The 27,803-nt window shown below is 38.7% G+C and overlaps 2 protein-coding genes across 3 annotated transcripts; one reads left to right on the top strand and one right to left on the bottom strand.

The window, feature by feature from the left end:
* MS3_00002479 (uncharacterized protein) lies at positions 1-27,116 on the top strand. Of its 2 annotated transcripts, none has more exons than XM_051210080.1 (3): positions 1-285; positions 330-462; positions 1,359-5,118. In XM_051210080.1, exon 3 carries the CDS (start codon positions 1,363-1,365, stop codon positions 1,996-1,998), a length of 636 nt encoding a protein of 211 aa, XP_051075576.1. In that variant the 5' UTR covers positions 1-285; positions 330-462; positions 1,359-1,362; the 3' UTR covers positions 1,999-5,118. The 2 variants fall into 2 exon arrangements, with proteins under 2 accessions (XP_051075576.1, XP_051075575.1); XM_051210081.1 differs by lacking the exons at positions 1-285; positions 330-462; positions 1,359-5,118 and adding exons at positions 23,921-24,027; positions 24,071-25,727; positions 26,390-27,116.
* MS3_00002480 (uncharacterized protein) lies at positions 14,217-14,988 on the bottom strand (the record flags this gene model as incomplete). The annotated part of the gene is made up of 5 exons (XM_012946976.3): positions 14,217-14,463; positions 14,495-14,555; positions 14,590-14,739; positions 14,771-14,821; positions 14,866-14,988. The coding sequence occupies 5 exons, from the start codon at positions 14,986-14,988 to the stop codon at positions 14,378-14,380; spliced, it is 471 nt and encodes a 156-aa protein (XP_012802430.1). The 3' UTR covers positions 14,217-14,377.
* Positions 27,117-27,803: the final 687 nt, after the last annotated feature.

Raw genomic sequence — 27,803 nt, 5'->3', positions numbered from 1 at the left:
CCAAGGACAGCATCACACTATGATTTACCAATTTCTTTTCCTCTTTTATTGTTAACATACCTAGGTTCCTGCCTGGAGGATTTGGTGATCCCCTGCTACTAGACACGGAAGCCTGTTAAGCGAAAGCTTCTTCTATTCCGTCCACAACCATTTGAACCCTTTGACTCTGATGTCTAATGTGAAAGTTAGCGCGCTTTGTGGAGTTTGCGTTGCGACAAGTTATTGATGGTCGAGAATGGATGGAATTAGGGTTCATTGCAGTCGGTCAAATACATCAACTTGAACGTATTAATTTGTGCTTTTTGAAAGTGATCACAGATAAATTTCAGGGGCACTGGTGACGGCGCAGGACGGAATCATACACTCCGCATTTGTCTCAACCGTGTACAAGCATGTTTTAATTGGTGCTGCACTCGATCGCTTTTTTCATGCATCACTAGTCTTTCAAAATTGAAAAGACGGGTATAGACTGCAAATTTTTAACCATAAGTTTCCTCAAAGCAAAATTGTATATCTAGACCTATATTTTTGGGTCTATTTTAGAATGATTTATCGGATATCTAATGTTGTGTTAAACTGCTTTATGCCAAATTTTTGTGTGACCGAATGCAAAAAAAGTTATTAGAACTAAATCACACACCTGTAGCAACAAATAGAAGTGCCACTGAAGTTCCAAGCGAAAATGAATAGTCCGGAATACATCTACAGATAAAACGACCGACTTCAATACCATTCAGTTTTCTAACACCGGTCACAATTTACTGGTCTACATGTAGTGATCCTCTGCAGTAAGTGGTTGCTCGATTCGGAGCATCTCAACACATGTTTTGCTCACTTAGTTGCCCTTATATCTAGACAACCAATGCTTCACGATACATTCTAAAAAATGAAACGGAACTTTTCGGATAATAAAGTATAAAAGGCAACTGGTTAAATGATTAGTACTTTCTTTGTAATCCATAGACAGTGATTAGTCCCCCTCAAAGTCTAGTATTTTTAAGCATAACTGACACAATCGCTCTTAGTGTGGTGCATGCTACTTATGCTGACAGATATTAGTAGCATGCAGCACCCATTGGAAGTGGAATGCCTGGCGGCGGAAGACTGAATTGAAGAAAACAGGAATGGAGACAGCAGCTATAATAGCAACGAAATTGAAAGAATCATAAAGTATGTGAGGGACAACTAAAGAAAGATGTGCAAAGAATGTATTTAATGTACGGTTTTTATATTTTACGAAGGCACTCTGTAATTTTGCATTAAAAAAATAGATTGGTTATCCCCACTCCCTGTTCACTACAGTAGCTATAATAATTGTGATAAAATGTAATACTTTACAAATTGCAATGCATTTTTAGAATAATGAATAATCCAAGTGGAGGAAAGGACTCTAGTCTTGTACAATGCATTTTAAAAGAGTTGGCTGAAGAACTCTCACCATATGGTTTTGATATATCCCCATTTTTATCTGGTTGGTATGATGCTAATATCAGTTCAAAGGTCCGGCTTGGGTCTGATCTAGCACCTTATGAAGACTGTTTATGCATTTGTTTGATAAGCAGTCCACAAATGTTTGAAAAGACATTTATACCAACTGTTTTTGATTGGTGTAAAGAGTCAGGAATAGAATCACTGGATAATGTTTTAAAATGTTTGAAAACTCGGTTTTGTGGATCTAGATTTCTTCCCGGCTGTGATGATCCCTTCGATTGGACTGTTTTTATTCGATTACAAAAGGCACTAAGTAATTCTGTTCAAAATTTAAAACTTAATCTAACTCCTGACGAGTCGACAAAGTTAAATAATGCGGAATGGATACCAGATTATGCCATCAGACCAGTTACTCGACTTCCCTATGTTCATGTGCAAACAGCTGGTCACGTATCAGGAATGGCTTATTTTCATCAACCTAGTGATTCAATAAAGAAAAAGGCGGTTCCTATAGTGGAGTCAGTTTGCATCCATATTACGGCGGTTGGTTCGGGTTTAGGTAAGTAGTCTATTTATGTAAATAAAACAATGTAGATATAATTTAGCTTTGTTTACTAACGTCATTTGTTCTAGAATTCTAATTTTTATTGTATTGTGAATTTAACCTCTATTTCCACACGACAAAACAAGGTATAGGTAGCCCTGTTAATTCTAATCCATTGCATTAATTTACCAATCAGACCATATTGTTTTGTAAAGACAAAGATCAGTAAATCCCAAATTGGTTCATACGCATTTAAAAATGGTTAAATCAGTCAATTGATGCTATGAGACCTACACTTTTTTCTTATTTCCACGTCATTAATACTTACTAGTGTACAGTTGTGACTTTAGATATCTATCCATGTTTGTTATTTTTATTAGTTAAAGAAGTCATTGCTTTTAAAAAATGTTACTATTACTTAGCGGACCAAACCAATGCAAAGCCCACAGTTCCAATAAGTGTATCAGGGGTTTAAACCATGCTATCCCAGTTGAGACAATATTTATGACCGTTCATACAGGTTTGTTTCATAGCCTAGTACACATATCTACACGTAATGTTTTCATGTTAAAGTGATATACTTAGGACTGTACACTGTTTAATATATTATGGTCTATTAAGAGTGCAAGTCTTTCGAAAACTGAAATTATAAATACATAATGCTCTTTTCCTTCTCAGAGGTATTTATATCTTCCCCAACTTACGATATCCAACTTTACCAAGACAAAATCCATTATCTCCTATCTATTCCGAGAATGAACAATTGCCGGACGAATTATTAGAACATGTATTGCATGAATATAATTGTTGTTGGAATGAAAATAAATGGAGAGATTATAAGTTACCAGATACAATTGATCACCGTTATTCATCAAATGCTTTAGCTTATTTTTCAACGCCACCATCAGAACGCGTACAATTTGTTCGAAATTGGTTTGCACGTTATAAAAATATTGATCAATAACAATAACCAAATCCATACACAATTTGACTACCTTAATTGTAATTCAAACGAAAGACATTGTATTTTAGACAATATCGGGAGAGTTGACACTAATGTAGCTTGGTGAAAAGTGTTTCCAAATGAATTCATCTTAATGCAAGTTTTGCTTTGTTTAAATGAGTAAATTCATAGACAGTTCGGTTTGACTGGGTTGAGGTATTTGTTTTTATCTTTATGTTTTTATCGAATTATTATGCACTGTAAACTTTATTTTGCCTTGGTTTGATAGCAAAATAATAAGAATTCTCCTACATTTTCCACTGTAGACTTTCATAAACATTTTAGTTGATTGCATTTATATGATTGTTTTTATATTTTCGCTGAATTTTTCGTTAACTTGACTTGATTTTACTTTGATTTATTAATAACAATGGTAATAAGTAAACATTCTTGTACATATTTCAATGTATAGTTTATTCTGTCCAGAAAATGGTCAATGAAATATTTAGTCGTTAGCAACGTAGAACCTGGTAGATATTTACATTGGTTCAATTTGGCACACCATATCACCATAGTGAAATGAAATTATCAAGACATCCTAGAGAGGTAGAGGATTTAAAAGTATACGTGGTAGTAAAAATGTAGGCATAGGCAACATGACTCGAGAATAAAGGATGAATCCCCGGGATAAAAGGTAGAATATTGTTCTAAAGCTCGATCTAAAGAGAAACAAAGAATGAATGCAACTGCGCCATTAAAATACATAAACCTTATGAAGGTTCCTTGGTCGAACACTACTAGTCGAGTCAGAGCATATGACGAACTGTCAACTGATTTTGCAACCCCATGTGGCTTGCGGTCAGGCTGTCCACTATCTCCATTTTTGTTCAACTTCATCATATACCTACTGATGGAAATAACATTCTCGTCGACTGAATTTTCAGTAATTGATCTCTTTCCACGAGGTCCACTTATCGACTCAGAATACGCGGATGGCATAGTGCTGTTTGGTGAAAACGCTGATAAAATGCAGAGTCTTTCGGTAGCACTGAGTAACAATGCCAGGATGTTTGGGATGTGTTTCTCCCCTTCTAAATGCAAGTTGTTGCTTCAGGACCGGCCTGTGTCAACACCTGGACTATAGATAGGAAGTGAAGTAGTCAAACGTGTCGACAACTTCACTTATCTTGGAAGTTTTTTCAACCCTAATAGGTTGGTGTCTGACGAAATCTCAGCACGGATCCGAAAAGCTCGTTTGGCTTTTGCCGACGTACGTCACCTATGGCGAAGGTGAGATATCCGTCTGTCAATTAAGAGACAAGTATACTGCGCAGCAGTTCGTTCTGTCCTACTTTACGGCTGTAAAACGTGGCCATTGAGAGTAGAAGATACTCGTAAGCTACTAGCATTTGATCACAGATGTCTTAGAAATATTGCTTGTATCTGCTGGGATCACCGGGTAAGTGATGGTGAGGTTAGATGCTGGATATTAGAGAATGATGGTAAATCATTTGATGAGGTTGTAAATTTTCATCGACTGAGATGGTTGGGTCACGTGTCACGTATGCCTAAACACTGATTACCACGACTTGCAGTGCTGGATAATGTTGGAGACGGTTGGAAGAAAGTTGAGGCGGCCAAACCAAAAACGTGACATCAGTCCTTGAAGTCACTATTTTCTAGTCTTAGCCATGTTGGTATATGCAGACTACTAGGTTGGGTTCCGCGTGACTATCATAACCAATGATTGGAGACTGTGTGACATGGCTCAGAATCTACCACAATGGTGTAGGTGCTTACACACATTGTCTTTCATTAAACTGGGATATTAAAATTGCTTTGTACCTTTCTTTATACGAACTAATTCTTTCTTCTTGTGTTATGTCCTTATACACAGTCTTTCTTTCATGTGTTAATACCACTCAAGTGACTGCTTCTATGAATTTGGTGTCCATCTTGTTGTGCTAATGATGTTGGCAACTTTGACCGATGCATATATGTGCCTGGTCCTACATTGCAGCTGACTGAATAGTCAATGGCTTCATGAACTAATGCCTTAGTTGGTTTGAATTTCAGTAATTACTCAGTGACCAGCCACTTGTAAATAGTGGGTGATCGCCACCATTGATCAACATCTTAAATATATTCTGGTCATACGAAATTGATTCTGCCTCTTAATTGTTTATTTAACTTAAATTATCTAAAGTAGCATTTAGAAAAACTTTAAATACAAATGTCATAAAGTACATCTAAACTTTACTTTGTAACTGTTCACTTTGACTAGGATTATAGAATTTGTTTTGTACTTTGTATTTTAGACGGTCGGTGTTAAAGTTAGTAAGCACACACCAAACATTTGTCCATATTTGGTATAAAATAATGCGTACTATCACTTAATCAATCACATACAACGTAGAACGCGCATTTTAGACTAAATAGAATCACTATAAGCTTGCTGTTTTCCTTCATTTAGTGAATTTTCTCTTAAACGAAATTGGTTTCAAATAGGCGCCACCATATTTATATCACTGCTACCTGAACTATACATTCATTTTAATATTTTATATTGAAGATTAGCTTCTAAAAGATAAAAACTGCTTGTAAACAAAAATCTTATATACCACTTACCTTCCAATAAAATGTCTCAGTTAGTCATTGTCTAACAGGTAAAACTAATCTTTGTGTCAATGCACGTCTACAATTGTTTCTTATCGATCGTATTTAACAGCCATATTCTTAAGCATGTTTATTTACAGCTTGAGGAAATGTCGATAAAGTGTTTTTTGTTCCACATAGTCAACAGTAATTCGACGAAAGATATGATTTAAGCAATCATGATAAATAAACGTATTTTACCGAAATTCTATAGTGCAATTAAAGCGTATATTTTATGTAAAATTGAAACTACAAAAGTGTAAGTGAAAAGCTTTACACTTCGAATCCGAATGTCAGTTTTATTCTTGCTCAGACATGGCGATTTCATCCTCATTAAGTTCTGACTGTTTTAATCATATTTAAAACTAGTTTATCCTCTAAATTTGCGCGTTGATACTACGGAGGACTTGTAACTTTTTATTAAATTTAAAATCATAAATCTCCAGAGTTTTCGTAAATAGTCTTTTCCAACCAGTCCTAGCGTCGGCAAATAATACACGACGAGGAATTATCTGAGACGACATTCGTAGAACATTTCCAAGCCACCGAAGTCGATGTTTTAAGATAGTGACGCCAATTGCCTTATCGTCTCTGCGCCCGAACACACGATGCCGAACCTCTGTAGTACTAACACGGTGTTGCCCTTGGATGTCAGCAATCCTTCGGAGACAACGATGATCAAGCACAGAGAGTCGTTTAACATCCTCAACTCAAAGAGTCCATGTTTCACAAGAACCGCTTTCACCGATGCGTTATAGATCAGACCTTTACAACCAGACTAACATCACGAAGGCGCCAAAGGTGGCCCAGATTGGCATAAGCCGCTCTGGCTTTCACTATACGTGTATTGATCTCATCACTCACGCCACCACCAGCACTTATGCAGCTACCTAGATACACGGACTTCTCGACTACTTCTATCTGCTCACGATCCAGGGTGAGTACAGGGTTAGAATCCTGCCAGTCTTGTAGAAGTACTTTGCTCTTCGAATGTGCAAAGCATATACCATACCTACGGATACTGATTGCCAACTGATTAAGTGCGGATTGCATGATTTGGGTATTATGGCTCATTTTTCTATTCCACAGGAGTCTAGACATTGTTCAAAATCAAGAGGATTTTCTTTGTTGTTCACCCCTAAATACCTGCTAGAATCACTAACCTGTTTATCACCATATACCAACTAACAACTTTTTGAATCAAATAGATTGTAACCTAAATAATATTGATAAGTAGATCATAATTTTTGCGTGAAACGTGTCTACTTGTTCTACCAGTGAAACTAGAACTTCACCCATCTTTTCGTCTAGTTATGTCATTCTTACCCTGAACAGCGGCTCGCAATAAACACCTGTTAGTTAAGGTCACTTAAATATCCTGTGATTTGACTAACAATGAAAAAATATTTAAAAAGTATACAGTTTAAGAAAATTAGTGTTTCTGATGTCATACCTTGTCTTGACATCAGTCGGTACTGCATAACGTCTGCACAGTTAAAATGATATGCCCGTTCTGTAGAAACACACTATATGACTGACGTTTGGTCGACATCTAAGTGGTTGGGCAGATTTCAGTGATCAGCACGGTTGCTAAACAGCGATATTCATCGTAGTTTTGTAAAAAGGTACTATCAATATCAATTGGTCATATAATGTTCTCCATAATGACCAATCACAGATGTTACTGTGACTGCTGACCAGGTTTGAGAATTTTGATTACTCAGTGGCATTAAATTGGCTGAAACATTTGTCTCTTTATGTTTAACTATCCCATTCAGGTTGGTTAGAGAACTGTTTGGCTAAAAGTAGCTAATTAAGGTCCGAGTCGTACGATTGATTGTAATGGTATTTGAATGCAGTGAGTAGTCTCCCTGAGAAATCCAGCATTTTCTGTGACATCACTTGACAGCGGAAGAATAGACTTATAAAAGGTCATCCGTAAAAATAACACTAGCTTCGACCACAGATTTCTGTTTCCACAGCTAAAGCCTTAAAAAGTACGGCGCTAACATAAGAGCGATTCGTAAAAGGCTATCTGTGATCGACCTCAAGCAGTTGTCTCCTGAACTCTACTGTCACCTGAGCGTCAAACCATTAAAGCTACTACTAACCCAATTTATTTTCCGCATACCCAAAGAATTACCGCTCGATGGTGCGGGGAACCGAGAAGTGACAACCCCATATATAACTCTAACAGCACTCGTGTTATATAATGTGACAGCGCTAACCGATCCATGCATGTGCTAGACCCTATAACTGACCTTCAGAAATCAAACTAGTTATTTTCGTAGTCTTACAGGTTGAATAATGCATTGTTTTATGCATAGGGCAGTTGAAGTTCTCTACTGATTAAAATCCTCACGATTCAGATAGATAAGTCACAAGATTACCGGAATTTCGTTGATAGAAGAATAGTATGAATTATTTTGTGAAAAAAGCATGTACTCAAAATCAACCAATTGTAAAAATTGGGAAGTGATTTTGGAAGCCAAGTTCACGTTTTGAGTGGACGATACTTTTGACGTTAGGTTGGAAGTAGTCGACAGGAAACTGTATGCCTGTGTTTTATGCTAATTGATACTGGGTATCAAAAGTCCCCCGAAATCTTGATGCTACCTGCGGAGTTCTAACCCCCATTACACAGCTTGAGATATTTCATTTGAAGTTAATGATGACGAGAGATAAATTATACTCTTTTTAATAGTATCTAATAGTGTTATACAAAGTGATCTCTGTAACGACCGAAGTTTCAATTTAGCGTTGAGAGTAAGTTTCGCAAAATCCAAAAAGACCTAAGTTAGTGGACGTATTTCTTTACGCTAGATTTCTTAACAAGTTTTACATTTGTAAATTAAATAAATTTTCAGTCCCATGCGGTGATCTCAATAGTAAATATCCCTAGTAATGTACTATGAATATCCCCGAATCGGGGATAAAATGATCCACTTAAAGTGAGCCAAACAATCATTTCATTTCTCGTATATAAATTTTTTCCATCCAAATCGGACAGTGATAGTGCAATGGGGTAAAAGTTCCTTTAAGCAGTTATTTAACAAAATATCAATGTCGTATGAATTAATATAGTCAGCTTACTTGGAATTATCAAATCAAATAACGGTAATGGTATTTAATCAACCATGTATTTATGTGAGGCGACCAAACCAAAACGTGGCATCAGTCCTTGAAGTCAATAACGTCTGGTTTGAGCCGTGTTGGTAGATGCAGACTACTTGGGTGGGGTCCGCGTGACTATCGTAACCAATGATTGGAGACTCTTGATGACAAGACTCAGGACCGAACACAATGGCGTAGGTGTATACACTTTCTGTCTTCCCTTAAACTGAGATTAAAATCGCTTCATATCTTTCTGCGTGCTAATTATTTCTTCCTGTACTATATCCTTATATGCAATCTTTCTTTCATATATTACCACCAGAGTTAACTGCTTCTATGAACCCGGTGTTCATCTTGCTGTACTAATGAGGTATGGCAACTTTGACCGATGCATAGATTTACCTGGTCCTCTACGCCAAATGGTTTTATTGTAAGGCTTTAATTATCTTTGAGTCAACAATATCAACAAAAACGGAAAAAGAAACGTACTATTAAAACATGTTTACTAATAGCTAACAAGTTACTTTAATTGGTTGTCACCTATTGTTAACTTATCATTATCTGTACATTTATTTTGATTGTTCTCCTTCCTGATCATGACTCTGTGTCATTCTTTCTATTGGCTATCGGATCTATTCCAACGTGCCTATTGATTTTTGAATATCATAACACTAGTGAACTGGTTTTCTATGGGTTGTCTCTGTTTAATATATCTTAACTCTTCCTCAGTCGCATTCATATCCATAGTTCTCTACACTCGTTAACAATATCAAAGACGTCGTTTGGTAGCCATTTGGAACCTCAGATCTCTTTTCCCGATGTAATATTCCTAGCGATTTCTGCAGTTTATCTTCTAAGATGACACCTTGTCTGTTCTCATTTGTTATTACCCTTTGATTTTGCATAATATTTTAGTGAACTTTTGGGATACATCTACTTTTAAGGATCTTAACAGCTTGGTCTATATCTGTGAAACGTTCTCTGTGTACAGTAAGAATATCCGTCTGCTGGTCCCCATGGTTGATTTTGTAGATGGTGATCATTTTGGTGGAAATCTCAATGCCAAAATATTTTCGCTAACCCATTTTTCTATGCCATAAGTTCGAGTACAGAACAAACTGACACTGTTAAGATATGTATAACTAAGTGGCCACTTCTAAACGAAACTCCCGGACAAAGTAACTCCAAGCAGGCAAACTTGGTTTTATTAATAAGTCAGTGAATAATCTCGGAATCCAAGTACATATCTCTGACCCATACTTCTTATGTGGGAGCCACGAGTACTACGTAACCGAACGAAGTCATGTGTAACGTAAAACCTGGAACATCCATGCATTAGTGCACGTTGTCAAACCACCAGCACAGCGAGATGCCAAAGTAGCATAAGTAATAGTTGTTGTATTTTTAGCCAGTTAAATATCACGTGACTTATTCGCCAATTGGAATACGACTTATACAATCTTAGCACTGTGCCAAAACAATGACATATCCACCGCTATGAATAGCCTAGCGTCCTTATTGGTCCTTTTTCCTCCTAGCCTTGTCAGTTGAGTCCAGAAAACAAAAACCAGCTTTAACAATGTGCATTATTTATTTCAAACATACCTGGTTTATATAGAAGCCAGACGGACAACGTCATATCATAAAATAGGAAATAACATTTATACAAGATCAAGTAAAATAGTGACTGTAACCAATGAACAGGACATAGTTTAGGGATAGTAAATCGTATAATAACAGTCTATAGGTCAAAATAAAGCTCATAATAAGAGGAACATGAATATGTAAAATGTAATTACTTAACGATTTCACAATAAGAATATATGTATAGTATTATACCATAAATAGATTCCAACAGTAACTATTCATTATTTTCGTCGGGATAAAACAGGAGTATCAGTAATATCAGAAATTATTAGGCGTACATATTACCCAAAGTTCTTAAATATTCGTTATTAGTTGCGCGAACCCCGATCAGGTAGTCTACGTCTACTAACATGACACGGATCAACAGTTAATCAATTCATGAACTTATGCCACGTTTTGGTTTGGTCGCCTGCAACTTTCCTCCTTGCTACTTCTGAATTAGCAAATATTGTTCGTCGTGGTAGGCAATAGTTAGGCATACAAACCATCTCAGTCGATCAAAATTAATTACCTCATCAGTTGATCTGCCACCTATGCCTAACTTCAGCACTGCTCACTCGTCCGGTCCACGAAACTAGAGCAATGCTCCAAAGACAGCCATGATCAAAATCTTGCAGCCTATGCATGTCTTCTATTTGTATAGACCATGTTCCAGTCATAAAGTAAAAGACTGATCCTTACTATATGAGCACGCTGGTTGGTAAACGTAACACATGTCCTAATTACCTCAGTTGATGAAGGTTCACAAATGACTTGCCATATATACATAATGCCTGGAGTCGAACCCCAGTATCGCTGACTCGGTGGTCCTAGAATGCTTTGAAACGGCCAATGACCAAACACCAGTGATTCAACAATATCTCTTACTTGTAAATTCCATACTTCAAATCCATAATTAAAAACAGGGAGAAACGCTGCACCCTATACTCGTTCTTTAATTATCAAACAGTTTTCCTGTCTACGTTCTAGAAGATTCAAGTGAACAAAGCCAATCGAATCGCCGAGTACGCACCAAGACGTCACTAACCCACCTGGGACGATGTTAGTGATCTGCAACGTACGACCAGGCACATATATGCATCGGTCAAAGTTGCCAACATCATTAGCACAACAAGATGAACACCAAATTCATAGAAGCAGTCACTTGAGTGGTATTAACACATGAAAGAAAGACTGTGTATAAGGATATAATACAAGAAGAAAGAATTAGTTCGTATAAAGAAAGGTACAAAGCAATTTTAATATCCCAGTTTAATGAAAGACAATGTGTGTAAGCACCTACACCATTGTGGTCGATTCTGAGCCATGTCACACAATCTCCAATCATTGGTTATGATAGTCACGCGGAACACAACCTAGTAGTCTGCATATACCAACATGGCTAAGACTAGAAAATAGTGACTTCAAGGACTGATGTCACGTTTTTGGTTTGGCCGCCTCAACTTTCTTCCAACCGTCTCCAACATTATCCAGCACTACAAGTCGTGGTAATCGGTGTTTAGGCATACGTGACACGTGACCCAACCATCGTTGGCTATGGTGACACTTGAGGTGGAAGCCGAGAGAGGAAATCTAAAGTTGAAAGTCGATGTAGGAGGAATAATAGGAATTGAAGAGGAAGGTTGATTATGAATACAGTGGTCTTGAGTGCTGTTAGAGGTATGAGGGCGGTTTTCACTTCACGGTTGCCCACACCGTGGAAGGGTTCTTCTGGAGGTACCTGAAAAGGAATTGGGATTAAAGGTGGTCTTAGTGACCTGAGAGCGTGACCGCAGTGCCCAAGGGACAACTGCTTGAGGTCGGTCACACACGACCTTGTTATGGGTAATTTTTGTGTTAGCTCCGTACTTATTGAGACCTTACCGCCGGAGACGGATATCCGTGGGATAAGGCGAGGTGTGCATTTTTAGGGTCGACCTTTTCTAACCCCACCCCTCCTTGTGGGAAGGCAGCATCGCTGTCATGCTGGTTGTCTGAAGGAAACACCTTACTGCTGTCACACCTCTGTACAGTCGGCAGTACGACTTCGCCTTCGGACCTTGGGTTTGTTGCTTTTAGTCTTACCGCTCTTCAACCGACCTGTCTGACATGGTAGGACCTTGAGGAACGGTTGTTCCAGCCAGTATAGCTCGGTTGCTTCATCGCGATAGGCAAGCCCGACCACCACGTCAAGGTAGCAACAACGGTCGGGACCCAACCATCTCAGTCGATGAAAATTTACAACCTTATCGAATGATTTACCATCATTCTCTAATATCCAGCATCTAACCTCACCATCACTTACTCGGTGAACCCAGCAGATACACGCAATATTTCTAAGACATCTGTGATCAAATGCTAGTAGCTTACGAGTATCTTCTACTCTCAATGGCCACGTTTTACAGCCGTAAAGTAGGACAGAACGAACTGCTGCGCAGTATACTTGTCTCTTAATTGACAGACGGATATCTCACCTTCGCCATAGGTGACGTACGTCGGCAAAAGCCAAACGAGCTTTTCGGATCCGTGCTGAGATTTCGTCAGACACCAACCTATTAGGGTTGAAAAACTTCCAAGATAAGTGAAGTTGTCGACACGTTTGACTACTTCACTTCCTATCTATAGTCCAGGTGTTGACACAGGCCGGTCCTGAAGCAACAACTTGCATTTAGAAGGGGAGAAACACATCCCAAACATCCTGGCATTGTTACTCAGTGCTACCGAAAGACTCTGCATTTTATCAGCGTTTTCACCAAACAGCACTATGCCATCCGCGTATTCTGAGTCGACAAGTGGACCTCGTGGAAAGAGATCAATTACTGAAAATTCAGTCGACGAGAATGTTATTTCCATCAGTAGGTATATGATGAAGTTGAACAAAAATGGAGATAGTGGTCAGTCCGGCCTCACGCCACACGGGGTTGAACTACTTCATCCGCATCACGGATTTAAGCCCAGATCAGTCATGAAGAATCACCCTGCATTTAGAGAGAAGTACATCTCAAATATGCCTACGTTCATGTATTTCGTCAGAGCCTTCGTTAAACGGGTCAATGTTACATGGCTATTTTGTGTGACCTAAATGAAGTGAAACGAAATTCGAAATCGCGAACGAATGACTGAAGTAGAACTGATTTTATTAATAATTTATCAGGTTAGCTTTATCCCTATGGGATTAGGCACGAGATACTGCAGATCTAAGGAACCCAATCTCACCATACCATAATGAGATATCAACATGATGCACGAGATAGAAAGCATCCGCAATCGGAACTGACAAACAGTTAATGGCCTCATAGACTGTTATCATATTTAAAATTGTCCACCTACAGCTTTTTTTCCGACATATCTCTGCATCAACCGTTATTGCACATAACGTTACACAGTGGTTACGCGTCAGTAACGCATTTCCAAGTCATTTTGGCTGGTAAGTGTTAATATTCTCGAGCCAAACCAAACTGGCTATTCATAATAAAAATAATCTTAAACAGCAGCACATTAAGCTGAATTGGTTTAGTCGTCATTCAATACCCTACTTAGAAATAAAACAAACTACCACCGTATTTCCAAATTGATAAATTCACCTTGATCCACTGAGGCTATCTTTACTAAAGTCTTCAATGTAAAATACTCGACCACTTAACATAATCTCTGAGTAACTATGTCACTTATATTTGACCCTAAAATAAACCAATATTTATTTTGTGCATTCTGAACGGTCAAGTGAAATCAGTTCGTTTCAGTCACATTCAAATAGTATTGGCTTTCACAAACTGGTTAAGATCTTGATTAAATTCAATCTTTTGTCAGTCCGTTTCTAAGAATATGCCTGGATAAAGCTTACTATGAGAGATTTCTATGTATCAATAATTTTGGATTCCCTTATGAGAACTTTGAGAGTATTTCGAAACAAAAAACCTCTTATTGTTATGATAAATTCACACTATAAAATCACAAATAAAATTTTTTACATAGTCTGGAATAAGACCGTGGTAATATAGACAGTTATAAGTCCAAAAAGGCACAAAAAATAGTAGAAATATATATACCGTAAACGAATCACGCTAGAGTTCTGGCTTCATAAGTGTGGAAACAAACTCCAGGGAAAGACGAGTTAATGCAGCCCTAAATTTTCCACCGACGTGTGATACTATACAGAATTATGTATAAACAGGACCTACCAAAACATTCATTTTTGTTAAAATAGTATTCCTCAGCTGCCAGTGGTTGATTACCGTTACCCTTCGAGAATAGTACTTTAATCCGGGTAACTTACAAATGCAGAAGCAGTCAAAGCTTCAACAGGCGGCGTTACATCTAACTTGAAGCTTTGAAAGAATATGTAACTTGTTTGGCTACCAGAACGTTCCACAACACAACCGTAGCCGTTATCATCTCGAATCTTCGAAAGAATCATATGCCATTTCTACGGAAGATATCAAGAGAACCTAAATTACCTCGTTCGTTCCACCTTGACATTCATAAGTGAAAGTACATTTTATTCCATCCTGTTGTCAAATGTATTGTTTCTTTGTATATGTAAATACCATACCCTTTCAATTGTCGATGAGTACTTTTTACCACCTGGTTGGACAGAAAATTCCTTTTTTATAGACGAGCCGTCTCCAAAAGTGCTATCCAAACAGACGGCAGAGAGAATTATAAGTGTCAACATGTCAAATAATTCATAAATGTGATCATTCAGGTGTACTCATTAAAAAAACTAAAGGTCAGTTCAATAGTGAAAACGCGAACTGTGGTTCAAATGGTTCAAATGGTTGTGGACGGAATAGAAGAAACTATCGGTTAACGGGATTCCGTGTCTAATAGCAGTGGATCACCAATATCTCCAGATAGGAATCTAGGTATATTTACGATAAAAGAGGAAAAAGAAATTTGTGAGTCATAGTAAGATGCTAACATTAGTCCTTAAGAATGGAACAAATTTCCTCTTAAAGGACTCCAAGTAGTCGCATGGATTGGCTCAGCTGGCAGCGAATTCCAGCATTTGACAACTCTTAAGGAGTAGAAATCGTGTCCATAGTCGGCTCTCTTATGTTTTCTGTAGTTTTTGGGTGTTACCTCTTAGATTTATGTTGCAGCTAAACTTGTGTAGGTGACTAAGTGAATGTCCAGAATTGCTAAGGATACTGTAAGCCATCAGAAGGTCAACTTAAAATTCCTGTGCTCTAATGGGTGAAGGTTAATTGATTGGAGGCGCTCTTCATAAGGTTTGAATTTGAGTTCTCGAAATGATTTCGTGACCCAACGTTGGATACACTCCAGAGTGTCCTACTCCTTTTGGAGTAAGGGAGGAAATACTATGTTTCCGTACTCTAAGTGGGGACAAATAAAACTGTTGAAGATTATGTGGAAAGTTCTTCCATCAAACTGGCCATAATGCGCTTCAATGTTACCAGTGCAAGACTTTCTCAAAAGGCATTTTTCTCACAGCGTAAAGCTTCAAATCGTAGGGCACTACTTTGCACGTTGAAGTGTTAAAGTTAAGTCTATTGTCATTCGCCCAACTTCGAAGTCGAGTCAGATACTCCCGAGGTACCAGTTTATTCTCTAAGTTGCGTATCTATTTTTTAAGTTTCACATCATCAGCAAAAATTATTAAGTCAGACGATATCTATTATGGAAATCGATTATATAAATCAAGAAAAGAAGAGGTCCTAGTACTGAGCCCTGGGGGACCTCACTAGAACATTCCATAGCCTGAGATAAAGTGAAGTTAACCCTGACCATAAAATGTCGACTTTTCAGGTATGAAGTGAGCCAATCGATTAGAGGTGGCCTGATACCCAATCGTTTGAGCTTATTGATAAGACATGTATGGTTAACCTTATTAAAAGCTTTTGGGAAATCTAGGTAAATGATATCAACCTTCCCCTTGTGATCGGGGATGATTGTCTATCTGTCCACCGGAGTCAGCAGGTTGGTTATACAAGAATGACCCTTCCTGAAACCATGCTGTTCAGGCGAGAAATTTAAGGACAGTAAATAGTCATTTATAACATCGCATATCAGGGACTCGATGATTTTCGAGGGTATAGAGAGAAGAGCCACTGGTCGGTAACTTGAAGGTTTGCTGCGTTGACCTCCATTGAAAATTGATGTGATGTGAGCCAGCTTCCAATTTTCTGGTAGTTTGCCTCGGCCTAGCGAGTGTGAGAACATCACGCTAAGCGGTGTTCCAAGGATTGAGGCTGCTTCCCTCGGTACATCATATTGAACCATATCTGGGCCAGGAGAAGTGTCAATTCTTAAGTGCTGAAGTTTCCGGAACACCAAGTCAGCGCTCAGGTGCACTACGGAAAGTCCTGCTCAGTTGCAAACGAAGCTGTCGTCAGTATAGTTGATGTGGGTCTGTTGAAATGTCCGAGAGTATTGTTCACTCAGAAGGTTAGCGACATCACCGTCGTTATTGGTCGAATCATTTGGACGTAGTTGTTGGGAAACTCCAGAGACTGCATAACAGAATAAGCTTTTCGGATTAGATACAAAATTTGTTCACAAGCTTCGTCTGGTACTGAAGCCTGTCCTCTCTTATGGCCTTCGTGCATATGTTCATTATATGTTTGTATTGCCTGTACGCTCCATTGTTGTCAGTTCGTTTGTATTCTGCCCAACAGTGCTTCTTGCGGCTTAGCAGGCGAAGAGTGCGGTTCCTGTTGATTGTGGGTTGCTGATAGCTATGGGGGACAGTTTGAGGAATTGACTGCTTTGTAACACATGAGAGCGTGTGCAATAAGAAGTCCCAATGAGCATCGACATCAATTTGAGGGTGAACATCTATAGTAGTAGAATTATCGTATGAATTAGGAATTCCAGTATTAACGCAATTGAATTAAGAAGACACAGGCACCAACGAATGTATTGTATTTAGAATTCGAAATCGAGCATTCAACAAGTACAAAAGAATCATTAGTTAATTCAAACACCACATCCGCCACAGCTTAAATAGAAGTATAAGTGTTTGTAATCGGTTGTACGTCTTCTCATTTGTTCATCATCAGCATTATTTGCCGACTCTGGGACTGGTTGGAAGAAGCGGAGAGGTGGTCAGTGCATGACATGGTGTCGTGGCATGAAAGAAAGCTGCAAAGGACTGGCTTGTGTTGGTCCTTCACGACTCACTGGCTGGGGTCCGAGAGATGGTGCTACACAGTGGCTAGAGACGTTATCAGATATGGCTCAGAATAGAAGCCAGTGGCGATCCTGCTGTAACCTTCTTTTACTTTCTTCATAAAAAGTGGTTGTGTCTCCCTTACCTGAAAGATTTCTTCTGATTGTACCTTTTCGTTCCGTCGTTACTACCACACTACCTTACTCCAATCTCTTCGTCATTGTTCTCTTTTTCTTTTGCGTTTCTTAGTTTTTTTTCTTTCTACTTCTCTTCGAATTCCCATTGTTTTGTGTGGCGCATATATATTGGCGCTCTCTTGTACCAATATTTATGTGTTCAAATAATAATAATAATAATGTACGTCTTCTTGTTAAGTTCATCCTGAGTCTGTCCGACATTGTATAAGATAAAAACTTTGTAGTATCTAGAAAGTGCTCATTAGTATTGGAATTAACAAACGAAATCGGAACAGACTCACCTGGAATTGTATACAACCAGCATGTCGGTTTTGTAATGAAATCACTAATATCTAGAATTCGAACCATAGATTTTTCAACACTATCCACCCCCCACGAAATAATGTTGGATCTTTATATCCCCAAGTTATGGATAATGTGGCTTCATTTAAAACATATTTCTCACATTGTTTAGAGTAAACATTAGAACTGTTTTTGTGATAAGGGTAAACAGCAGTTGATATGAAACCATCCGAAATATAATAAAACTCGAGGTCACTTAGTACTCGTGCTTCGCATTGGGCAGGTTTTTCACGAAGATCAAATACATTATGAGGATAGGTAATATATGATATGACATCAGGATTTGATTCTTCTGAAATATTCTCATGAAATTCATCAGGACTGTCGTTGCAGAGCGTAGGATCGTTAGAGAAATCAGCATCTATCCAAACCACATCAGGTTTTCGATCATGATTAGGTTCATTTAACATATTTTCCTCAGAATTGCAAGTAATTTCATTAGAAATATGTGAATCATTAGGAAACGTCACACCTGGTACAATAGCATGAGAATTCTGATAAATCGGTTGATTAGGAACTGTTGTCTCACAAGAATTCTGGATTTCATTTAACTCTGAACTGCCATATGACTCTACACTGTCTTTTGAAATCGTTGATAAAGATAAATGATCATTAGAAACATCCGAATTATTGAAATTTAGATTACAAGATTTAGTACAGCTTGAAGCAAAATGGACAATAGCTTTGTATACTGACTGAATGTGTCCTACCTTACCACATTTAAAACATTCAGCATTACGAAATACACATGAATTACGAGCATGAAACTTTCCACATGATAAACATTTACCAAACTTCATCTCACCTTTGTGATTTGCTTTGTAATTCCTCGTTGAATCACCTTTCATATTTACACGAGAATAGGAATCGCTGTTAAATGAACGCAAGTTTGATTGACCCTGAGATTGTAGTTCATCACGACGACTAAGCAAAGTATTAGAAATCTTCATCGACTGGATATCAAGTTCATTCACTGCTTCGTAGTTAATACATGCAGTTCTAGCATCTTGAAAGGAACAGTTTGGGATTCTTAACAGCTCTCTTTCCAAACTCGGTATGTTAATTCCTGCAATTAATCGATCTCTCAGTTGCACATGAAGTTGATCACCGAAATTACACTTGGCAGCTTGTTTCTGAAATTCAAGGATGAATTCCCGAGCCTTTTGGTCATTTTGACGAACCATCTTATGAAACTTCGCCCTTTCACGGCATTCAAAACTGGTGCATTTTACATGACTTAAAAATAGCTCTTTAAGAGTTGCATAAGGGAGTGAGATAGGTTTTTCTGGATATGCCAAAGTTTTTAATAAGCTGTACGCTTCTCTCCCAATGAATGTGAGGAAGTGTGCCACAATATTAACATCCTCATCATCTTCTTTGGTCATGCTCCAAATTTCGAACCTTTCTAAATAATCCTCAATAGCTTCAGGAGTTGAATGAATATCCAACTTTTCCATTGCAGGATCCTGCTCGCGACGCCAATATAGTAGTAGAATTATCGTATGAATTAGGAATTCCAGTATTAACGCAATTGAATTAAGAAGACACAGGCACCAACGAATGTATTGTATTTAGAATTCGAAATCGAGCATTCAACAAGTACAAAAGAATCATTAGTTAATTCAAACACCACAACATCCCAATCCACTTGTTGTAGATAGACTTGTAGAGCTGACACATTCAACCGTTTGAAATTCCAGCTCCTGTTGTTGGTGGAATATCTTAGCTCAGTTTTGCTGACAAAACTGAAAGCTATGACGGCGTGATCGCTTTTCTCCAGGGGAGTCAGAATTAATAGGCTGTCAATTAGGAATTCTTCGTTTGTAAATACCCAGACAAAGCACGACAGCGTTTGACTGTTTCTCCACCGAGTTCTCGATTTCACAAATTCGAATAATTTCATATCCACAATGAGATTTAAGAGCCGAGCTTCAATCGATTTTTCACCCACAATATACGTATGTTCAGCGAAAATGAGTTTAGGAAGATAGTAGTCCTCTAGAATAAAGATATGGATGAATCCATGACGACGCAAGATCGAATTCATACAAATCCGAACACGCTCTGCTTCTATAAGTTACGCAGTTAGGTTGATGAGTTAAAGGGAGCATTGCTTATATAAACATTGAATAAATTTTCATATATTCGAGTAATTTCTGTAAGGCAGTTCGTGACGATTCTCTCATTATCATGAACCTCGTTGACAATCCTGACCTTCCTCTCAGTCTGCAGGACAAAAACGACAGGATGCTGTGGGGTGAATTGAACAAGAAGTTTGAACTTCCTAGAATAGAGCCTTTGACGGTCACCCGGCTCACTCGAGGAAAGGATTCTAAGCATCTAAATCACCCGAGGCTTCTCCGAGTAACACTTAAGAATGTTACCGACGTAGAGGACGTCTTGCTAGCAAGTCACTTACTGAAATCAGATGGTAACGTAAGAATATTGCCCGATATACCGTACTCTGAGCGCAATATCATACGAAACGTCCCTAAAGAATCTCGCGAGAAGTTTTTCCGCGGAAGAAACATAATTGTCCAAGGTATACCGGAAAATGCAGACCCTACTCAATCAAATTCTGACATCAGGGAATGGAAATTCATCAAACAGTCCTTGAGGCTCAAACACATACTGACTCAGCATGTGACGAGACTAGCCAAGAAGGACTGTGATCTTAGACCCCGTCTAATGAAGATAACCTTCACATCTTCCCACATGGCGGCTGCAGTTCTGGAAGCATTTCGTGCTAATAGACGTCGATTGCCACCTGGAATCCACATGCACCCGGATAGGCCATACGAAGTTAGGACCAAGAACAAAGGCAAGTTGGAGCTGACCATTCCACTTGTGGACTGTCTAGACGATAAAAACGTGTAAAGGACAGGGCCTACCACCTCGGCAAACCTCATATAGGTGGGCTACCTGTCCATTCACATAATGTTCATACAGAAAAACAGGACGAAGCTCACGCGTTCCAAATTGAAAGCATAAACTGCTTATATATGAACGCCGCGAGTCTACCAAACAAACTGGATGAACTACGTGAACTTAGCAATGCTAACAAGGCCCATCTGATAGGAATATCTGAAACCTGGATATCTTCTCAGTTCTCGGATCAAGAGTTAGCATTACCTGGGATGGCTTTGTACCGCAACGACAGAAAAACAGGAATTGGGGGCGGAGTAGCCATATACATAAGCTCTTGCTTGGAGGTGCACCAGGTTCACAACCTCGAGTTTAACAATCTTGAGGAATCCATATGGTGCTCTGTAAGATTGTCTAGTACTTCTAGGTGTCTAGTCGGAGTCATTTACAGGAAGCCAACTGCCGACACCGAGTACGATAGTCGTATGCTGGAAGGACTATCCCGCTCTATCCGTCTCGGTTTCACACACATCCTGATTCTAGGGGACTTTAATCTCCCTAGAGTCAACTTCGCGGAACACACGTACACTGGGGGCGACAACTCAACTGAAGCTCGGTTCTTCAACCTCATCGATAACTTGGGCTTATATGAAAATGTGAGGTCGGCAACTCGTTGGAGAAACAGTCAGACACCATCGCGCTTAGACTGTGTATTCACTAACGAAGAATTCCTAGTCGACAACCTCTCAATCCAGGCTCCTCTGGGAAAGAGCGATCATGCCGTCATAGCCTTCAGTTTTGTCATCAAAACTAAGCTAAGGTATCCCAACAATACTTTGCGTCGGAATTTTAAACGGCTGAATGTGCCAGCTCTACATGACTATCTACAACAGGTGGTTTGGGATGTTCACCCTCAACTCGATGTGGATGGTCATTGGGACTTCTTACTGCACACGCTCTTATGTGTTACAGACCATTCAGTTCCTCAAACGGTTCCCAAAAGCTGCAAGCCACCTACAGTAATCAAGAACCGTACCCTTCGCCTGCTAAGCCGCAAAAGACACTGTTGGGCGGAATACAAACGAACTAATAACGATGGAGCGTATAGGCAATACAAACATATCAGGAACATATGCACGAAGGCTATAAGAGAAGACAGGCTTCAGTACCAAACAAAGCTTATGGACAAATTCGCCTCTAACCCTAGAAGCCTATTCCGTTATGCAGCCTCTCTTCGTCAAGCCAAAACAGGAGTTTCCCAACTGCTAGGTCTTAACGGCCCGACCAACAATGATGGCGACGCCGCTAACCTTCTGGCGGCACATTACTCTCAAACATCTCAACCGGCTGACATCAACTTTATTGACGACAGTTTCATCTGCAATTCCACAGGACTTTCTGAAGTGGACCTAAGCACTGACTTGGTGTTCCGGAAACTGCAGCACTTAAGACTTGATACTTCTCCTGGCCCGGATATGGTTCATCCTGCCATACTGAGGGAGGCAGCCTCAATCCTGGCAACGCCGCTTAGCGTGATGTTTTCACACTCGCCTAGCCGAGGCAAATTACCGGAAAATTGGAAGTTGGCTCACATCACACCAATTTTCAAAGGTGGTCGACGCAATGAACCTTCAAGTTATCGGCCGGTAGCTCTTCTGTCATTACCTTCAAAACTCATGGAGTCCCTGATATGCGACGGTTTAAACGACTATCTACTGTCCTTAAATTTCTTCTCACCCCAACAGCATGGTTTCAGGAAGGGTTACTCTTGTATAACCAACCTGCTGACTGCGGTGGACAGATGGACAAGCATCCTCGATCGCAAGGGAAAGGTTGATGTCATTTACCTTGATTTCTCAAAAGCTTTTGATAAGGTTAACCACTTGTGTCTTATCAACAAGCTCAAACGACTAGGTATCAAACCACCTCTAATCGACTGGCTTACTTCATACCTAAAAATCGACACTTTAAGGTTAGGGTCAATTTCACTTTATCTCAGGCTATGGAATGTCCTAGTGGGGTCCCCCAGGGCTTAGTACTAGGGCCTCTTCTCTTCTTGATCTACATAAATGATCTTCCTCAACAGGTAACGTCAGACTTATTACTTTTTGCTGACGACGTGAAACTTTGGAGAGAGATACGCAACCAAGACGATACACAGGCACTTCAGGAGGATCTGACGCGACTTCAAAGTTGGGCAGACGATAACGGACTTACCTTTAACACTTCAAAGTGTAAAGTAGTCCATCTGCGACATGTCGCAAACTACAGTTACAACTTAGGAAACTCCTCTCTAGTAGTATCCCAAGTCGAAAAAGATTTAGGAGTCCTGGTGCTCCATGATTTGAAGTCTTACGCTAACTGTGACAAAAATGCCTTCCGAGCAAACCTTGCACTGGTAACGTTGAGGCGCATTTTTGGCCAGTTTGACGGAAGAACTTTCCACACAATCTTCAATAGTTTCATCCGTCCCCATTTAGAGTACGGAAACATAGTACTGCCCCCTCACTCCAAAAGGACAAGGTCACTTTGGAGCGTATCCAACGGCGAGCCACGAAATCAGTTCGAGGACTCAAATCTAAGCCTTACGAAGAACGCCTCCGTTCACTAGACCTTTACCCACTAGAATATAGTCGTCTTAGAGGTGATTTATTAATGGCTTATAGTATTCTTAACACTTCTGGACATCCTCTTAAACACCTACTTAAGCTTAGTTCGAATAATAACCTAAGGGGTAACACCCAGAAACTGGAAACACAACATAGCAAGACGGAATGTAGACACAACTTCTACTCCTTAAGAGTTGTCAAAAGCTGGAACTCGCTGCCGGCCGAGCTAGTCCAAGCGACTTCTCAGGAGTCCTTCAAGAGGCAACTTGACCTATTCTTAAGGACCAAGGACAGCATCACACTATGATTTACCAATTTCTTTTCCTCTTTTATTGTTAACATACCTAGGTTCCTGCCTGGAGGATTTGGTGATCCCCTGCTACTAGACACGGAAGCCTGTTAAGCGAAAGCTTCTTCTATTCCGTCCACAACCATTTGAACCCTTTGACTCTGATGTCTAATGTGAAAGTTAGCGCGCTTTGTGGAGTTTGCGTTGCGACAAGTTATTGATGGTCGAGAATGGATGGAATTAGGGTTCATTGCAGTCGGTCAAATACATCAACTTGAACGTATTACTTTGTGCTTTTGAAAGTGATCACAGATAAATTTCAGGGGCACTGGTGACGGCGCAGGACGGAACCATACACCGCATTTGTCTCAACCGTGTACAAGCATGTTTTAATTGGTGCTGCACTCGATCGCTTTTTTCATGCATCACTAGTCTTTCAAAATTGAAAAGACGGGTATAGACTGCAAATTTTTAACCATAAGTTTCCTCAAAGCAAAATTGTATATCTAGACCTATATTTTTGGGTCCATTTTAGAATGATTTATCGGATATCTAATGTTGTGTTAAACTGCTCTATGCCAAATTTTTGTGTGACCGAATGCAAAAAGTTATTAGAACTAAATCACACACCTGTAGCAACAAATAGAAGTGCCACTGAAGTTCCAAGCGAAAATGAATAGTCCGGAATACATCTACAGATAAAACGACCGACTTCAATACCATTCAGTTTTCTAACACCGGTCACAATTTACTGGTCTACATGTAGTGATCCTCTGCAGTAAGTGGTTGCTCGATTCGGAGCATCTCAACACATGTTTTGCTCACTTAGTTGCCCTTATATCTAGACAACCAATGCTTCACGATACATTCTAAAAAATGAAACGGAACTTTTTCGGATAATAAAGTATAAAAGGCAACTGGTTAAATGATTAGTACTTTCTTTGTAATCCATAGACAGTGATTAGTCCCCCTCAAAGTCTAGTATTTTTAAGCATAACTGACACAATCGCTCTTAGTGTGGTGCATGCTACTTATGCTGACAGATATTAGTAGCATGCAGCACCCATTGAAGTGGAATGCCTGGCGGCGGAAGACTGAATTGAAGAAAACAGGAATGGAGACAGCAGCTATAATAGCAACGAAATTGAAAGAATCATAAAGTATGTGAGGGACAACTAAAGAAAGATGTGCAAAGAATGTATTTAATGTACGGTTTTTATATTTTACGAAGGCACTCTGTAATTTTGCATTAAAAAAATAGATTGGTTATCCCCACTCCCTGTTCACTACAGTAGCTATAATAATTGTGATAAAATGTAATACTTTACAAATTGCAATGCATTTTTAGAATAATGAATAATCCAAGTGGAGGAAAGGACTCTAGTCTTGTACAATGCATTTTAAAAGAGTTGGCTGAAGAACTCTCACCATATGGTTTTGATATATCCCCATTTTTATCTGGTTGGTATGATGCTAATATCAGTTCAAAGGTCCGGCTTGGGTCTGATCTAGCACCTTATGAAGACTGTTTATGCATTTGTTTGATAAGCAGTCCACAAATGTTTGAAAAGACATTTATACCAACTGTTTTTGATTGGTGTAAAGAGTCAGGAATAGAATCACTGGATAATGTTTTAAAATGTTTGAAAACTCGGTTTTGTGGATCTAGATTTCTTCCCGGCTGTGATGATCCCTTCGATTGGACTGTTTTTATTCGATTACAAAAGGCACTAAGTAATTCTGTTCAAAATTTAAAACTTAATCTAACTCCTGACGAGTCGACAAAGTTAAATAATGCGGAATGGATACCAGATTATGCCATCAGACCAGTTACTCGACTTCCCTATGTTCATGTGCAAACAGCTGGTCACGTATCAGGAATGGCTTATTTTCATCAACCTAGTGATTCAATAAAGAAAAAGGCGGTTCCTATAGTGGAGTCAGTTTGCATCCATATTACGGCGGTTGGTTCGGGTTTAGGTAAGTAGTCTATTTATGTAAATAAAACAATGTAGATATAATTTAGCTTTGTTTACTAACGTCATTTGTTCTAGAATTCTAATTTTTATTGTATTGTGAATTTAACCTCTATTTCCACACGACAAAACAAGGTATAGGTAGCCCTGTTAATTCTAATCCATTGCATTAATTTACCAATCAGACCATATTGTTTTGTAAAGACAAAGATCAGTAAATCCCAAATTGATTCATACGCATTTAAAAATGGTTAAATCAGTCAATTGATGCTATGAGACCTACACTTTTTCTTATTTCCACGTCATTAATACTTACTAGTGTACAGTTGTGACTTTAGATATCTATCCATGTTTGTTATTTTTATTAGTTAAAGAAGTCATTGCTTTTAAAAAATGTTACTATTACTTAGCGGACCAAACCAATGCAAAGCCCACAGTTCCAATAAGTGTATCAGGGGTTTAAACCATGCTATCCCAGTTGAGACAATATTTATGACCGTTCATACAGGTTTGTTTCATAGCCTAGTACACATATCTACACGTAATGTTTTCATGTTAAAGTGATATACTTAGGACTGTACACTGTTTAATATATTATGGTCTATTAAGAGTGCAAGTCTTTCGAAAACTGAAATTATAAATACATAATGCTCTTTTCCTTCTCAGAGGTATTTATATCTTCCCCAACTTACGATATCCAACTTTACCAAGACAAAATCCATTATCTCCTATCTATTCCGAGAATGAACAATTGCCGGACGAATTATTAGAACATGTATTGCATGAATATAATTGTTGTTGGAATGAAAATAAATGGAGAGATTATAAGTTACCAGATACAATTGATCACCGTTATTCATCAAATGCTTTAGCTTATTTTTCAACGCCACCATCAGAACGCGTACAATTTGTTCGAAATTGGTTTGCACGTTATAAAAATATTGATCAATAACAATAACCAAATCCATACACAATTTGACTACCTTAATTGTAATTCAAACGAAAGACATTGTATTTTAGACAATATCGGGAGAGTTGACACTAATGTAGCTTGGTGAAAAGTGTTTCCAAATGAATTCATCTTAATGCAAGTTTTGCTTTGTTTAAATGAGTAAATTCATAGACAGTTCGGTTTGACTGGGTTGAGGTATTTGTTTTTATCTTTATGTTTTTATCGAATTATTATGCACTGTAAACTTTATTTTGCCTTGGTTTGATAGCAAAATAATAAGAATTCTCCTACATTTTCCACTGTAGACTTTCATAAACATTTTAGTTGATTGCATTTATATGATTGTTTTTATATTTTCGCTGAATTTTTCGTTAACTTGACTTGATTTTACTTTGATTTATTAATAACAATGGTAATAAGTAAACATTCTTGTACATATTTCAATGTATAGTTTATTCTGTCCAGAAAATGGTCAATGAAATATTTAGTCGTTAGCAACGTAGAACCTGGTAGATATTTACATTGGTTCAATTTGGCACACCATATCACCATAGTGAAATGAAATTATCAAGACATCCTAGAGAGGTAGAGGATTTAAAAGTATACGTGGTAGTAAAAATGTAGGCATAGGCAACATGACTCGAGAATAAAGGATGAATCCCCGGGATAAAAGGTAGAATATTGTTCTAAAGCTCGATCTAAAGAGAAACAAAGAATGAATGCAACTGCGCCATTAAAATACATAAACCTTATGAAGGTTCCTTGGTCGAACACTACTAGTCGAGTCAGAGCATATGACGAACTGTCAACTGATTTTGCAACCCCATGTGGCTTGCGGTCAGGCTGTCCACTATCTCCATTTTTGTTCAACTTCATCATATACCTACTGATGGAAATAACATTCTCGTCGACTGAATTTTCAGTAATTGATCTCTTTCCACGAGGTCCACTTATCGACTCAGAATACGCGGATGGCATAGTGCTGTTTGGTGAAAACGCTGATAAAATGCAGAGTCTTTCGGTAGCACTGAGTAACAATGCCAGGATGTTTGGGATGTGTTTCTCCCTTCTAAATGCAAGTTGTTGCTTCAGGACCGGCCTGTGTCAACACCTGGACTATAGATAGGA

This window comes from Schistosoma haematobium, chromosome 1, assembly GCF_000699445.3.
Source record: "Schistosoma haematobium chromosome 1, whole genome shotgun sequence".
Taxonomy (NCBI): Eukaryota; Metazoa; Platyhelminthes; class Trematoda; order Strigeidida; family Schistosomatidae; genus Schistosoma; species Schistosoma haematobium.
This window is presented reverse-complemented; position numbering and strand designations above follow the sequence as displayed.